We start from the raw sequence: 16787 nt of genomic DNA on the forward strand, positions 1-16787 counted from the left end.
AGCATTGTTAACTGCCTCAGTAACAAGCTAGCTGTATGATTCCGCCATTTACTCGGATGCAGCCCATATGGTCAGCCAGGATTAATCCATTGCGAAGGTGAGGGCTCCAGCCGCTTCGGCGTCACACACAAATTTGACATGTGTTGAAAAATAGGAAACCCTGAAGAAAACCGAAAAAGAAATAAAGAAATCTGAAGAAAAAAAGAAATAGAAAAACAATAAAGGAAGAGAAAAAGAAAAAAAGGAAACTAAAGAAAACGAAGGAAAACTTATCCAAACAGTCAAATCAAGGACGCCGATAACTGCCACACGTGTGGTGTATCGGGTAGTTGTGCCATACGCCTCGTGTGGCATGGACAGGAACCAGCCCGCACGTCCGGTGTGTGGCAACCCCGCCCGCACGTCCGGGCCAGAGGACCCAGCAGCCCGCATGACCCAGCCGTCCCGGCCTCTGATCGATCCCCAATCCCGACTGCCGCCATCTTCTCCCACCTCCCGAACCCCTACCTCCATCGCCGGCCTTCTCTGGTTGCCATGGCAACCAGAGCAGATCCGTAGTGCCTTCCCACCGCAGACCACACCCCTTATCTCCCCCACCCCCCCCCCCCACCCCACCCCCACTCCAACAACGCCCTCCAAAGACGACCAGCTAAAAGCAGGTGAATCTCCCGACCTCCCTACTGCTTCTCATCCTTCTTCTGGGCAGAAAATTGCAAAATTACCGACGAAGGTGGCAACTAGATCCATCCTACAGGGGTAAAACACTACATAGGTTGTGTGTCTTCACAGTTGCCAAGCAGAATACACTAGATCTGCCATGTACTACGCTAGAGATAACCGCAAGTTCTCAGTAGATTGATGCACGTAGTTGGTAAATGAAATGGATGTGTAGGAATCCATAAAAAGGGAGAGAAAAATTGAGAAATTTGGAATAAATGGGGGTGTGAAAATTAATTGCCACTGGTGTCTAACGTCAGTTGCCACCTATCATTGTCGTCAACTGCCACCATGTCAACTTATTGCTTGCCATCCTATTGTAGAGGCTAATGCCATCGAATCAAACGGATAGCTAGCACCCAGATTTTAGAAAAGATAGTGGTTGAGAGCACATTGGCAGAAACTAGACGCGGAAAAGAATGAATCACGAAGATGGCGCTAATACTTGGGGTTCTCAAAGACCAGAAACGCCCCCTTGGGATGCATCAGAGTACAGTCAACTCATTTCTACAGGGCCGTTGCTACCACTACTAGAACAGTATGCAGGCATTGGTATGATGCGTGATAACAAAAGAAAAGAACATTTGCCATGTTCGCAACGATGAAGATGACATTCTACTTATGTCCTACACTCTCGTTTTTTCGAAGGTTCTTATGACCAAACCACACTCACGGGGGCTCCGTGGCAAGTTCAGTCGTAGGGCGCTAACACTGACAAATGTACGGGCAGCCAACTTCAACTAGCTAATATGGCTAATCAAGGTAACACATACGAAAAAGAACACATACTAGTCTGGACATGAAAAATAAACTTGCAAAGGTTGGCAAAATACTCACGAGTTATGTCGGTGGAAAACGCAAAGCCTTCATGCAGCACGTGGCAGCAAGCAGCACCCATGTACCTGCCATCGACGTCATACACAGGTGAGTCCAGAAAAAGTGAAGTTGCGGACGGTGAATTAGCACAAGGAGCATAGTTGACAACAGTTGCCATGACTGGACAACTTCAATTGCCATGAATGAATAACTGTAGTTGTCATCCCTGGACAACTGTTGTTGTCCTCCCTGGACAACTGTAGTTGCCATGGAGGAACAATTGCAGTTGCCATGCCAGGACAACTGCAGTTGCCATGCTAGCACAAACTGCAGTTGCCATGTATTGACCAACTACTACAATGCTTACAGGTTATTACGGTGATGGTACCCCGACAAACGTCTCATGACAAGCTTCACAGATTGCAGATAGAGCATGTCAATTTGGTGTGACAGACCACACAAGATGGGCACATGCAGCACAACAAGGTAAGGAAAAAATTGGACCACAAAAAGAGCACTACATTTGTTTTTGTGGCAAATAGCACGTGACGAAAAAAGAAGATTGTATCAGTGATGGTGGACAAAATCAAGCATAAAACGCTAACAAGTGGTTGTGTGCAATGAGTCATATATTGTTTTCGGAAATTTGCCAACTGCTAGAAGCATGTGTGCATCACTAATGGTTGATCGCATTTGCCTAGTGAGCTCAAGCCTAGAATGCAAAGTTTTGATGCTAGAACACACTGGTTGCCATGTATTGGTAGCAGTATTTGCCATGTATGCAGGATTGCAGCTGCCATGCATATAGAATCCAAGTTTTCATACTAAAAAGGAGCTGGTTGTCGTGCATTGGCAAACAATAGTTGCCATGTTTGTTGGACTGTAGCTGCCATGACTGGACAACTACAATTGCCATGCATGTCCACACGCAGACTCACGGCTTGCTGTTTGAATGATGTCATGCCAAATCACTTGAAGTTGATGTGATCCGTTACAAATAAACATGTTATTCAAGCAAAATCTTACACTTGTACCTGTTTTTTCTATTACAGGGCCTACAACTATAGTGAACAGCGGCGCAGGGACATCTACTGCGGGGAGCTCCGAGCGCACAGAGGATGCGTTCCACCAGCCAGCCAACAATCATGCCGCAAACAATGCTGAGTCAGAGTCAGAAATGGCAATCATTCCAGCAATGCCGACAGGCACCCCTTTGAACACAAGCACTGGCAACACTCAAGTAGATGAAACTGCCGCCGATACTGAAGTGAATGATGAAACTGATGACGAAGCACAAGGGGATGAAGATGGTGGGCAATCGAAGATCATGGTACCTCAGCCACCGTACATTGGGCAGAGACTTGAATCGTTCGCAGAAGCAAAGGAATCCTACCAGACATATGCAAAGTTCCATGGGTTTGCGGTCAACACCGAATACAATAGGAAAATTAAGAAAACTAACGAGTACAGCAGAGGTGAGATGAGGTGCCACAAGGCACGAAGGAACAAGAAGGGGAAAGGTGTTACGTCTGTAGTTCCGGAACGAAAGAGAGGTATCATTCTCAAGACCGAATGCCCTGTCCGGTGTAAGCTAAATGTAGATGGAGCACAGTGGGTGGTCATTGAATATTTTGACAAGCACAACCACAAACTCATAAAGAAGTTAGACCTGGTGAAATTTCTGACTGCCCACAGAGGATTCACCCCCCTCGAGAAGAAATTCATAAAGCTGCTACATGATTGTAACGTCGGTCCATCAAGAATGGTCCAGATACTATCACTCATCCATAGCAAAAACGGGACTCTGAGTAGCATGCCCTACATACCAGCTGACGTCACAAACCTAAAGGCAAAGTACCGTAGAGAGAGCAAGTTGGCTGACATAGAGGCCACAATGGCCTACTTCGATGAGAAAGCGAAGGAAGATCCAGATTTCTTCTACAGGATAAGGTTGGACGATGAGGACCGTGTCAGGAACATGTATTGGGTGGATGGTGCTGCAAGGAGAGCCTACAAACATTTCCGAGATTGCATTTCATTCGACGCGACGTATCTCACTAATATGTACAAGATGCCATGCGCTACATTCATAGGAATAAATAACCACAATCAGTCGTTGCAGTTCGGATGCGGGCTCGTTTGGGACGAAGACACGGATGGGTACGTTTGGCTGTTCAAGACCTTCTTGGAGTGCATGGATGGACTTGCTCCAATGAACATAATAACAGACCAGGATTTTAGCTTGCGTGCAGGCATAGATGAGGTCTTTCCGTTGGCAGTGCACAGGCACTACAGGTGGCACATTATAAAGAAGGTTGAGGAGACGCTAGGACCATTCTTTGCTGACCGTCCAGAGCTGCACAAGGCATTCGAGCTATGCGTGGACCACAACTTGACGGTGGAGGAGTTTGAAAGGAGCTGGATGGCCATGATTGAAACATATCAAGTCCCAGACAACGAGACTCTTGCTAATATGTGGGAGAAGCGAATGTACTGGGTGCCGGCCTACTTCATGCAGTGCTTCTTCCCATTTCTGCAGACTACGCAGCGCAGCGAGGGGTTCAATGCTGTTTTGAAGCAGTACGTGAGCCCTGGCAACTCATTGCTACAGTTTGCCAAGCAGTACACATCTTTGCAACAAAAAATACTGGGATCTGAGCTACAGCAAGAAGCGAACACCACACTAAAGCACCCAAAATTGCTAACGTATTTACCGATGGAGAGGCAAATGAGCAAGATATACACCAACAAGATCTTTAACAAGTAAGTCAGTTGCGTTACGGTCGTATTTGTGCAAAGCACGAATGCAGTAGGTGTCATATAGAATGCAATGCAGTTGCCATGATATGTGGTTGCCATGTTTAATGAAATACTGTTTGCCATGTTTACTCAGCTGCAGTTGCCATGTTCAATGGAAATTCTATTTGCCATGCTTACCCGGATGTAGTTTCCATGTTCAATGAAATGCAGTTGCCATGTTTTAATGCACTGTACTTCCATTGGGCATGTTGGTATGCAAATGCCAATGTCAACTGAAAAAATGTTATGTTGTTGCCATATCTACTAAAATGCAATTGTCATGTTTACTAAAATGCAACTGCCATGTTTGCTGAAATATAATTGCCATTGTTTACTCAATTGTAGTTGCCATGTTTAATAAAATGCAGTTGCCATGTTTTATGCAATGTGCTTCCATTGGGAATGTTGGTGTGGAAATGACGATGCCCAGTTGAAAAATGTTATGCAGTTGCCATGTCTAATGTACTGCAGTTGCCATGTCTAATGTACTACAGTTGTCATGTCTTATGTACTATATTTGCCATGTTCAAGGTGATATGTTTGCCATGTTCAATGTACTATAATTGCCATGTCCAAACAAGAATGTACTTCTATTTCCATGACAACATAAGGTGCTACAAAAAAAGAGCACACGATAGTTTAACAGAAAACACACAAAACTTGCAGATTCCAGGAAGAAATAAAGCGTGCCAGCATGTTCACGGCTTTCCAGGTGGACGAACATACGTTCAAGGTGTGTTCTATTTTGGGCATGTCAGATTCGGAACCTGAAGACCCGGACAAAGGAAGGAACTACTTCATGAAAGCCTCAATCGGCCAAGGCGAATACTACTTCCAATGCTGCAAGTTTGAACGGGACGGCATTGTATGCTGTCACATACTAAAAGTAATGGACATGAACGCTGTGACACGGATGCCCCGCCATTTCATAAGGCGTCAATGGACTCGGGACGCTGACGACGCGTTGGCGCCGTAGACAACAAACACAGTTTTGGCTGTGCATGACGAGAGACCTGAGTCAACCATGGAAGTCGCGAGGCACGTTGTGCTGACAAAAACTATACTGAGCTAATTGATGAAGCGTGCAAGAGTGATGAGATAGCGAGAGTCGCAGAAAAACACAGGAAGGCCCTGAAAAGAGAGCTTGATGAGATCAAGAAGAGGAAAGCTGAGGAAGCCTTACACAGGTTCCCTCGCACATCAAGTGTGCCTTCGTCCACGGGGCCATCATCTGAAAACTCGGAGATAGGATCTGGAACAGCAAGTACACAAACTCAGGTCAGGAACCTGCCCCGTTCCATCACAAAGGGGCGTCCAAAAGAGATAAGGTACAAGTCGGGATTGGAGATTCAAGCAAAACACAAGAAAATGGAGAAAGGGACGGGCAATCCGTAAGCAAAATTGGGGCGCTGTGACATGGTCCTTGGGGACATTTTGTTTTGTAACCTAGGTGTTGTGAATTTTTTCTAGAAATGGGAGACTAACTCTTGACGGACATCAGAAGTTGCAGGAAAAATGCATTGAATGGGTAACTGCAGTTGCCATCTTGTGTGTGCTTGATCTGCCAAGTTATATGTGTTTAATCTGTCATGCTATTTTGTACTAAATATGCCATGATATTTTATACTGAATCTATCATGGTAAATATACTGAGTCTACCATCTTGTTTATGCTGAATCTGTCGTGTTCTTTGTACTGAATCTGCCCTGTTAGCTGTATTGAAAAATGCCATGTTATTTGTAATGACTCTACATCGCGTATATTTTCATGATAATTCGACACGCTTTAGTCACACATGCTGTGTTGTGTGCAATATATGGGAAACAAAGTTGAAAAAGCGTAACGTGCATCAACCGCGGAAAAGGTTACGGCTACATGATCAAAACTACCATGGTAGCCGGTGCAGTTAGCAATGAAAAAGAAGAAGCAAAACAGCCAAATGAAAAAACGACGATGACTTTTAATAACCATGTCTGATGAACTACAGTTGCCATGTTGTAGAACATAGTGCATGCATTCGAAGCAGCAACCTGGTGGTGCAAACGATGAAACCACAAATAATAATGATAAACATAAAACGTATCTACTAACACGCCTAAAATAGGTTCACATCCACATGAAATATTACAGAAAATATTCAAATGTCACTCACGAACCACCACTGCGTACTAGGCTACTCGGGGTTGCAGTCATAGAATAGCACACGGACATAGTTTTTGAGAAGAACAAAAGGTAATACCTTACATTCCTCGGCAACAGAATGTAAGGTATGCGTCCGGTGTGTAACGCCACGTGATCACTTGTACTTCTTGAAGACTTTCTTGACATCTTCCTCCACGAACTCACGTGCTCCGGACCGCTTGTTGAAATCTTCATTCGTCAACCAGTTCCATGTGTACAATTTCCAGAGCTTAACGACCGTTGCAGCATTAACAGCGGGAACAAGTCTACCTTCCCACTTTGCAAGGTATTCCAACATGTGAAAGCCACAGTCCGTCCTGCACAAAGAAAAAGAGTCAGGTGAACTCGCAAAAAGGACGGACATATCAATGATAAAATTCAATTCATATGTAACACCAAAGAGGGGTGGGATTGATGTAAAATGGCACATGAAGGGGGGGTAGGAAATTACGTTTTCCCTTGTTTCGTAGTCGCCACGTACTCAATCGGGAAATGACTGATCTGTACCTTTGAGTTTTCGTAGTGACGGTTCCATGTCTCTTTGACGTTGTTGATGAAGAATTCAGCATACGAAGTAAGGTCTGCATCGGCTGCCGAACGCATTGAATCAAGCACCTCAAAGCGTTGGTTCTTCAGGTCAAGACAGATCGCGTAGTGGTGACCACACTTGTCGTCTGGGTCGTGTGGTGCAAGCTCCTGGAACATGGGGAATATGACCTGCATGTAAAAGTGAAGAAAATGAGAAGCAAAGTTCACATGAAGAACAGCAAAGGGACAAAAAAAGTAGAATCACGTAGAATGTTTAGTTATAGTGGATAGTTGAAAGAAAGTTACCGTCCATGTATGAACAAAATTTGCCGTGTATTTTACTTTGAAGTTGCCACATAGTTTGCATGGGATGCAAAAATCAAAAAGTCAGTTTGCACGGCAGCTGATGCCGCATGAAACATCTGCCACATAAACAGAGTGCAGATAATAGCAAAAAATCATACCATGTGAAAAAAAGTGCAAACAGGGAAGGAGTACTCACATATTTCTTCAGTGTGAGCTTGAATTGACCGTGTTGAGCAAAATTCTTCCTCGGGATTTTGTGGTGGAAGTCACCATCCCATATTTTGCAGGTCACACTGTAATGCATGATTGTTTTGTCGGGACACATATCCATATGCTTGTTGATGTAGTCAATCCCGCATGCAACTACATTCTTCGACATTTTACCGTTTGGCCTCACGGACTCGGCAAGATCACCCAGGTCGACGTATGTCGCTTCGCATTGAATGACCTTGGTTCTGTCCAAACATGAGCTGTATGAAAATGATATAACATGAAAGAATCATGTCTACTAAGTAAAAAAGGATGAACTAAAACGTAAGCGGATCATATATAGAAAGTAGAAAAAATATAAATGGTAGAAAGAGCAAAGCAAAATGTGGTCATTACGCTTTCAGCTCCTTCATGTGCTTGCTGCTGACCCTCGCATTTCCAAATCGCTTGACAATATCGTACAGCTGGGTCTGTTCCTTTGTGGCCCTGACTTCAGGCTCGTAGTCTTCCGCGGGAGGTGGGTGAACTACCCTCTGCTGCCTCACAGAACCAGGGGTGACACTCCTAATGGTATCCTCAGATACCGTATCTGCAGGCACATTGGAACTTGATTGCCCCCGACCTCGTGAGGACCTCCTCTGTAATGCTGCCTCCTCGATCATGTGGTAAGCTTCATCAAGTGACGGTGAAATCTCCTCAGGGGTGCCTGCAAGGATCAAAAAAGTGGGTTAGGATACCTGGAAAACAAAACAAATGAAATGTGAAAAAGATAGGGTGCTTGATGTGAAATGTAGGTACAAAAAGTAGGGAGTTTCCATGTGGAGGCAAATCCAGTTGCCATGTGTAGTGCACTGTAGTTGCCATGTGACAGCAACTACAGTTGCCATGTTGTGTCAACTCCAGTTGCCATGTGCTTACCGAATGGAAAATGCAGCATGGAAACAAAAATACAGGTGACATGGTGCAGCAAATCCAGTTGCCATGTGTATTGCACTGTAGTTTCCATGTGACAACAACTATAGTTGCCATGTTGAATCAACTTCAGTTGCCATGTGATTGCCGAATGTAAAATGCAGCATGGCAACAAAAAATGTAGGTGACATGGTGCAGCAAATCCAGTTACCATGTCATCACATAACAGTTGCCATCACAAGTGAGAAACCCAAAAAAATGCTTGGGGCAAAGTCAGACTACACAGATGTATACAAGAAAATGATAAGCACATAAGAAAATGTACCTTGGACGATCGGCTCTGCGAACTTGACAGCCTTCCTGCCCTCGACCATTGGCTGCGCCATCATTGCGGGCATGCCTCCCGGGAAAGCAAAGGCAACTGGCATAGGATCTGGCACCACTGGTTGATCTTGACTGATGCCAAAGCTGAAGCTCGGTGGGGTGAAGGCCATTGGGTGCCTCTCATGCCTACTGGCCGGACCGTGAACAACTTGCGGGGCAGAATCCAAGGGTGAAAGATCAACAAACATATCTGAATCGGCCGCTACAGAATGATCAGGCTTATTTGTAGGGTGGGGCGTGTTGTCAGCAGTATCAGCCGCAACTTCCTTCGCAATCTTCTTGTTTGGGCTGTAGGGGACACCAACATTGACTGGGAGCCTGGAAGTGCGCAGATTTAAGCTGGGGATTTCCACTGCGGGTAAAGGCGCAGTCTGCTCCGGACATTCACCTGCGTCATTCGTGCCCGGCTTGACACCTGCATCAGTTGTGCTTCGGTCTTCTGGTTTCTCCATCATATTGCTTTTGGCAGGTGGTGGGAACAGTATGGACGCAGGAACATAACCAGACTCATCTCTGCTGCTCCTAGCTACAGCTGGTGCGTTTGGTATGTCTGTTAATTGCTTGCGGGGGCTACGATGCCTCGGTGGAAGACCAGCACGCGAAACAGTCGCCTTAGCAGTATCTGCACCGACAGGAGCTAGAGGTGTTGTGCCAAGACTCTCACCTGCAAATGGCACATCATTATGAACTGCCGCCTCAGCCACTTCTGTCGTGGACACAGGAGTGCCACCATGCACGCGCTTAGAATCAGTGTCAGATGAGCGGGAATCTTCCTTGCTTAGATTGGTCTCGGGAGCGTCCACTTCAACACTTGCTGATGGGGTGGCATGGCTCACAGCAGCATCCTTCATTGCCAGAAGAGTTGGCAATATTTCAGCTGTCCTGGCAGATACCGACTCGTCACTCCCCGATGTACGTATGCCTGTTGTTCTAACCTGCACATCTGCAACCGGCGGAGATGGTCGGCCACTTGCGTTAGAGTTAGTGGGAACAGTTGATGATGCAGCAGCAGTTTTGTCGACTGGCGCCTCATGAACATGTGAGTTGCCCCCTGTTGACAACTTGGAATGAAGGCGTTCGAGTGGGTCCCTAATGATATGCTTGGCCCCGCGTGAAGTAGTCTTCTTCACCCTGCAAAAAAGAAAAGCACGTGAAAAAGGTATTAAAAATGAACAAAAAATATTTGCCATGGTATAAAATCTAAAAAAATGAAAAATAGGTGGAAAATTTGGTAGTTGCCATGTAAGGAGAATATGAGTTGCCATGCAAATCCAGCAAGAGTTGCCATGCTAGCCAACTTGAAGAATGATAAAAATGTCTGATCTACCAGGAATGCAATTTCAAAACTAGGTATGGGATGAGCACACTAGCCAATGGAAAAATGGCAGTTGCCATGTAGGTACAATAAGAGTTGCCATTTGGCCTAGATAGCAGTTGCCATGTAAAAACAAGCAGGAATTGCCATGCAGTTAAAAAGTAAGGAAATCATTTGAAAAAACAGCAGTTGCCCGTGTGAGGACGATGACAGAAGCCCATGTGGCAAGCTGAATGGATGCATTGAAAAATCAAAAAATATAGCACTACGTCAATGAAAGCACATGGAAAACCTACTTCTTGACTGGCTTTCTCAGGTCTGGCAGCACGACATGATCCCCGGTGTTGGACGTCGTCGTATGAGGAGATGACCTGGTGGAAGGGGTGTCACCAGCAATGGGGGCACCTTTGTTCAACCGAGCAGAAACACGGGTTGGTGTTGGTGCCTGTTTCTTCGTAACTGCTCGTCCACCAGCTGTCGCCTCCCTGCACATATAAGATGGAGGAAACAAGACGTGGCAATTGTCAGACAGCAAACTCGTTGCCGCGCTTAGCAAAAACAAATGCAAAAAGGGATCAGTCTGTTCCAAAAACATAGACAAAAAAACTAAAATTAAAGTCGAACCTCCTCCTAGTAGCTACGGGATCGGTCCTACACCTCTTGCCAGGAGAACCACGCGCAACATCCTCTGGAGCCCTCCCCCTCTTTGACGGCAACACCCCCTCACCTCTCACAGTCGTATGTTTTTTGACTTTCTCCGGTGGGGGGACATCTCGTGCATCCTTGCCCTTCTTACCACCTGCACGAACTTCAACATGTTCATCATCATCGGTGTCCTGTTGCACGTTCTCCATGTCATCGTTGTCATCCTTGCTGAGACCAGCGTCTCCATATAGTTCATCTTGTGTGTCAGCAAGCTCTTGGGAACTGTTGTAGTCATACCGGCCATGGCAACCAGTTGACCGATGTGTCCGTTCTGAGACAAATGTAGTGAACTGTCTCGCAACCGCGTCGCTGTCGGAGCCATTAAGGGACGTCCACCCCTCAACCAACTTCCCGAGCAAGCCGGTCATTCCGGATGCAAACTGCCCAATTAGATGCTCAACAGGTGCCCTCGCCTGTGCACGAAACAAGAAGCAGCAGTAACCAACCATATTACAGTCACTAGCACGACATCAAAAATAATGCAAGGCAACCATAGATATATGTCCTTGATTACCTCAGTAGGGCAAGACGGAGCTGAGTGCACGTCCATCCACTTCCCAAAGTTTTGCGGCCCCCCAAACACGCTGTAGTCTATAGCATGCTTGGCCATCAGCTGGAAAAAACCAAAAAATAGCTAGGATGTAAGAGAGAGAATGATAAACATTGACTAGCAGTTCATTTGTTGCAAAATACAAACAAAAAAAGAAGACGTGAATATAAGTTTCAGCACGAATGACAGAGTTGCCATGTGGAGTGAGACATGGATACCATACTCAGACAGCCATGGCTAACAAAGGTAGTCATCTCTTGTTAACTACAGACGGTTGCCACACGACGATATGTTATGCCGCAAAAATTTGTAAGAATGTCGTGTAGAGAAAGAAACCAGAACTAACCTACAGTTTTTCATATTTGGTATCAGTTATCCTGTCTGCAGCAAGCACAGCCTTGACAGCATCGATAGTCCACGCAGGAACAGCAAACTTGTGCGTAGGCGGCGGGCCTCCTGTCCCAGTGAAATCCACGGTGGACAGATCAAGACAATCGACGTACATGAGCTGATGTACAAAAATTTTAAAAAGAAAGAAATATCAGTTGCGATCATGGTATTTTACAAAAAAAACAGGATAATATATATGTTCCTACGATCATCAAGTTGAAGTGTATGAAAAAGAGAGAAAGAACAAGTTGCCATCTGTATGTGCTAGTTGCCATCATAGTGTGATGGCAGTTGCCATATTGTCATGATGGCAGTTGCCATCATAGTATGATGACAGTTGTCATATTGTCATGATGGCAATTGCCATATTGTCATTATGGCAGTTGCCATCTTGTTATGATCAGGTTGCCATGCATGAATAAAAGGTGTTAAAAAGAGTGTTCACATAAAGGATTGGTAAAAAATACCATTAAATGTAGTCGACAACCCTTCCGGTACATCTTACTTGAGAATACATCATGCAGGAAGTCGGCAATAAACTTACACCAATTCATGTTCTTCACATCTTTCAGTTTTGCCTGCACCGCACAAAATTCAGGACAACGAGATGCCGCATCAGAAATCAAATGGAAAAAAACATCAAAAAACACTGGCAGTGACTAGCTTGCACATGACATCGGAGCAAAAAAATTAAAGGAAAAATAATGTAGTAAAGATAGATCATTCACCAAGATGGGGAAGCATTTGTTGCTTGGGCGAAGAGAAGTGGTCGACGCGAAAACAGCTAAGATGAGGTACATGAGTAGTTTCATCTTAAAAACCTCGCCATGGGTTGTCATGGCCTGCAGCGAATCTGCTAGTACAGACGTGTTCGGCATGGATTCCAAACCAAGAAACAAACGGGGGAACAACGTTTCCTCGATCTTGTTATTGATCTCATACGGGACTTTGATTTGTCCACGGGGCACACCCAAAGTGCAGAACACAGATTCCTCGTTCAACGGCAGTCTTCCACGTCCCGGAATCACAAATTCCCTGGAGGCGGGGTCGTAAATCTCACCAAGCCAGTCACATACAGGGTTGACTAGATTCGTGCACCGGACATTCATCATAGCCTGCATACCCATCTCAGCAGCAGCTCCCTTCTGATCGTCGGTAAATCTGTCAGTCAATGAAGTCAGTCGTTCCTGGGAGGCCCTGTTGCGAGTATGTTTCTTCTTCTGCAAAAAACAGACAGATGATCAGTTGTTGCCATGTTTTCACTGTCATGAAATTTTAGTTCATGACAGATGACTGCAAGCTCGAGGTCGCAACCAATAACATATGCAGGAGGAAGAGGGTGTGTGGATAGTTACCTCGTCGCCCTCTTTTCTCCGTCCAGTTGCCCGATTCCGCTATGGTGGATCCATGAAATCATCATCATCGTTTTGATGATCGCCGCGAGCCATTCTGCTGAGGTAAGAATAGACCAAATTGTCACTGTGGAAATGAAAATGCAGGAAGTAAGCAGTTGCCACCTAACAGAATGTCCTTACAGCATGGGCTCGAGTGAAAAATGTCAAATAGTGAATGCAAAAATATCACATGAACACGCACGCACGCACCCCCTATGATTGTCAAAAACATAAATGTGGCAATTAAGCACATTGGTTACATTTGAAAAAAATGTACAGATCGTAAATGCACTTAAAAACAAAAATATTGAAGTTGCCATGTTAGCACAAGATAGTACGAAAAGAAAGTCACAAAATCCTCCACTGCAGAAACCTAAGATGTGGCAGCCCACACCCTGTCCTCATACAACAAATGACTTGCCATGTGTTTCAATGGAAAAAATGTGCTAGGTTGAAATTGCCATGTTAAAATGCAACACAGATATCACAAGTGTGTTCAGATATCACAAGCGATGAAAAACATCTAATGAACAACCTGAAAATTGCCACAGTGTGTCCAGATATTACAAGTCATCATGGCAGAAACACGAAAATTGCGTCTGCCGTACAATGAATTTGCCACATTATACTGACTGTAACATGACAACAGACATGCTATGTTTAGACAAAAACTTGCCACATGGAAAGCATATATATGGCATCTGACACAGTTGATGTGCAAATTAGTTGTCATGTTATGTAGCCAATTTGCCACATTATCCTGTCTACAACATGGCAACAGCCACAGTGTGTTCATAGTCTATTGCCACAAGAATATACTATCCAGGTGGCAACATGCATAGTTGATGTGCAGATTAGTTGTCATCCAGTGCAATTGGTTACTGAAACTGCAGTGACTACCGATTTACTGCACTTTACCATTCCTACAGTGTGGCAACTATCACAATCAGTCAAGAAAAATTAGTTGCCACGTGGAAAAAGCATGTTTGTGGCAACTATGACAGTCATTCGGGAAATTAGTTGCCGCATGGAAAGGAATGTTTGTGGCAACTATCACAGTCATTCAAGAAATTAGTTGCCGCATGGAAAAGCATGTTTGTGGCAACTATCACAGTCATGTAGAAAAATTAGTTGCCATACAGTCATGATAGTTACTCAAACCACCACGTTTGCCTTCATACTGCAGTTTTGAAGAACAACTAACTAGATCTAGGGTTCAATGGCAACTGTAATGACTTGAAATTCATCCCCAAAATTCTCCACGAACTGATCGCAAATACCAATTCGAAGCAATGCGCAACTATCAGACCGGAAAACAACGGCCCAATCCCAAGGCACAACCAGTGTGTGTCTCCGGACAGGCAGAACCACACCGGCGAGACCGCCACCGCGGCGGCGACGGAACTGCCCAGTGCCACCGAAAACGGCAAGCATAGGACTCCGCTGCCGGCGGCAACGCCGGCGCATCGCCAAATCGCCTGAATCTCGAGCGAAGTATCAAACACCGAGGGAAGGGGATAAAAATGCAGGCAAGGATTGTGACAGTGGGAGCGAGCATTACCTTCAATCTGTAGGCGCTCCGGCGAGGCCGCTCCGGTCCGGCGAGCACCACCGACGGCCGCGAACTCCGTCGACTCTTCCGCCTCCGCCGTCGCCTTCTTCCCTCGTCTTCTCTTCCAATCATCTAAAATGCGAAGTGGGTTGTGCGAGTAACTGTGGGGATGACTAAATGGAACCGTGAGGGGTAGGCGGGCGAAGTGCGTGACGTGTTTGACATCAACCACGGTCGGCGCGTGGCGTGCGGACGCATAGCAGTTCCACCGCACGCCCCCGAGTGGCAACCGCTGACCGCGGGGGGGCAACCGACGTGCGGGCGAACTATGTCACATACCACACAGTCGCCTTGTCCTACGTGGCACAGAAAATCGGCCAGATTGTGCCAAGATTCGTGCATATAGTACTGGACGGTGATGGATGCGTGTGGTCGAAATGGTCAACGCCCATACGTGTGGGCGTTAACATTTCCGCAAATCAAAAAAGGAAAAACACAGAGAAAAGAATCCCGCGGAGACAGCAACAGTTATGGGCCAGCCCACTAGCCTCGTGTGAGTCGGGCCGCTGCGTGGAGAAAACCCTGCCAATAGTTGCGTGGCGCGCCGCACCGCCTCCGATTCCCCACCCGCCGTCGTCTTGCCTTCTTCCCGACCGCATCCCCATACCAGAATCGCCTCATCGTTCTCCTTCGCAGTGGAGCAATGATGGCATCCGAGAGACCACGGACGATGACGTCGTCGGCCTGCACCCCGGAGACTGCCCACGGGGCGCACTTGTTCAAGATCAACCGGTACAGCCTGTACAGGGACTTGGGCGTCGGCAGGTTGATCGAGTCGTCGACCTTCACCGTCGGTGGCTACCACTGGTGCGTCCACTTCTACCCCGATGGTCACACGGGGGCATCCACAGACCATGTTTCAGCTTTCGTGGAGCTCAAAACCAAGAACGCCAAGGCTAGGGCGGTCTTCGATCTGAGGCTAGTCGACTGTCGCACAAAGCCTTATACATTGCCAAACCCTAGCGAGATAGACCCCTCGGAGTTTGACTCATGTGATGATTCCTCGACCTGCTGTGGTTTCCACGATTTCCTGAAGAAGAGCGAGCTCGTAGATTACATCCTGGATGACGTGCTTGTCATTGAGTGCAATATTGCTGTTATCAAATTAAAGAAGGCAGAGGTGCAGACCACCAAGACGAAATTTGAGGTCCAAGTTCCACGGTCCAACTTGCTGCACAATCTTGGTAATTTGCTAGAAACACAAGAGGGGGCCGATGTGTCTTTCAAGGTCGATGCAGAGGTTTTCCCAGCTCATAAGATCATCCTCGCTATGCAGTCTCCGGTCTTCAAGGCGGAATTCTACGGGCCAATGAAGAACAAGGCTAAGCATGGTCTAACCATTATTGAAGACATGCAGCCTGCTGTTTTCAAGGCACTGCTCCACTTCATCTGCACGGATTCATTAGCCCCAATGGATGACCTCAGTGATGACGAGCATGAAGAGATGGTCAAACATCTACTTGTTGCTGCAGATAGGTACGCCATTGACAGGATGAAGCTCATGTGCGAAAGCAAGCTTTGTGATAGTCTTTGCACCGAGAACGTGGCAACCATGTTGGCTCTAGCCGACCAGTATCATTGTATCCAGCTCAAAGATGGTTGCATCGAATTTATCAACACTTCTAATAGAATGAGTGATGTGGTGGCAAGCAAAGGGTATGAGCACCTCAAACGGACATGCCCTACTATTGTTGTTGATATATGGGAGAAAGCAGCTAAGACTCGCAAAATTTAGTAGTCTGACCATAGATGAATTTTGTGAAATGTGTTGAAACTTTAGCAAATAGCAGTACATGTCAAGTTATTCTGAAAAATGATTGATTGGTGCCAACTATTTATGCTATGGAGATGCTAGGTAATTATACAAAACTTGTGCAGATTCAAATACCAGTTTTGTTTAGTCAGTCAGCCTCACTGTTCTTTGTTTTTCCTTATCAAGTAGGACAATTATACTTTGTTAAACCAAAC

At 45.9% G+C, this 16787-nt stretch overlaps 1 protein-coding gene and 2 pseudogenes across 1 annotated transcript; 2 read left to right on the plus strand and 1 right to left on the minus strand.

Moving 5' to 3' along the window:
- Nucleotides 1–3105: 3105 nt before the first annotated feature.
- LOC147961836 (protein FAR1-RELATED SEQUENCE 5-like) lies at nucleotides 3106–4300 on the plus strand (annotated as a pseudogene).
- Nucleotides 4301–6628: 2328 nt separating this feature from the next.
- On the minus strand, nucleotides 6629–15424 carry LOC147961837 (uncharacterized). The gene is made up of 14 exons (XM_087533962.1): nucleotides 15304–15424; nucleotides 14769–14891; nucleotides 14126–14130; nucleotides 12542–13033; nucleotides 12281–12391; nucleotides 11818–11931; nucleotides 11388–11486; nucleotides 10903–11286; nucleotides 10465–10748; nucleotides 8795–9984; nucleotides 7954–8263; nucleotides 7544–7817; nucleotides 6965–7230; nucleotides 6629–6830 (listed from the first exon to the last, which is right to left on the minus strand). The coding sequence occupies exons 1-14, from the start codon at nucleotides 15422–15424 to the stop codon at nucleotides 6629–6631; spliced, it is 3975 nt and encodes a 1324-aa protein (XP_087390088.1).
- A 38-nt stretch (nucleotides 15425–15462) lies between these two features.
- LOC125518566 (BTB/POZ and MATH domain-containing protein 1 pseudogene) lies at nucleotides 15463–16554 on the plus strand (annotated as a pseudogene).
- Nucleotides 16555–16787: the final 233 nt, after the last annotated feature.

Source organism: Triticum urartu, chromosome 7A (genome assembly GCF_056163025.1).
Source record: "Triticum urartu cultivar PI428250 chromosome 7A, HENAU_Tu73, whole genome shotgun sequence".
Lineage (NCBI taxonomy): Eukaryota > Viridiplantae > Streptophyta > Magnoliopsida > Poales > Poaceae > Triticum > Triticum urartu.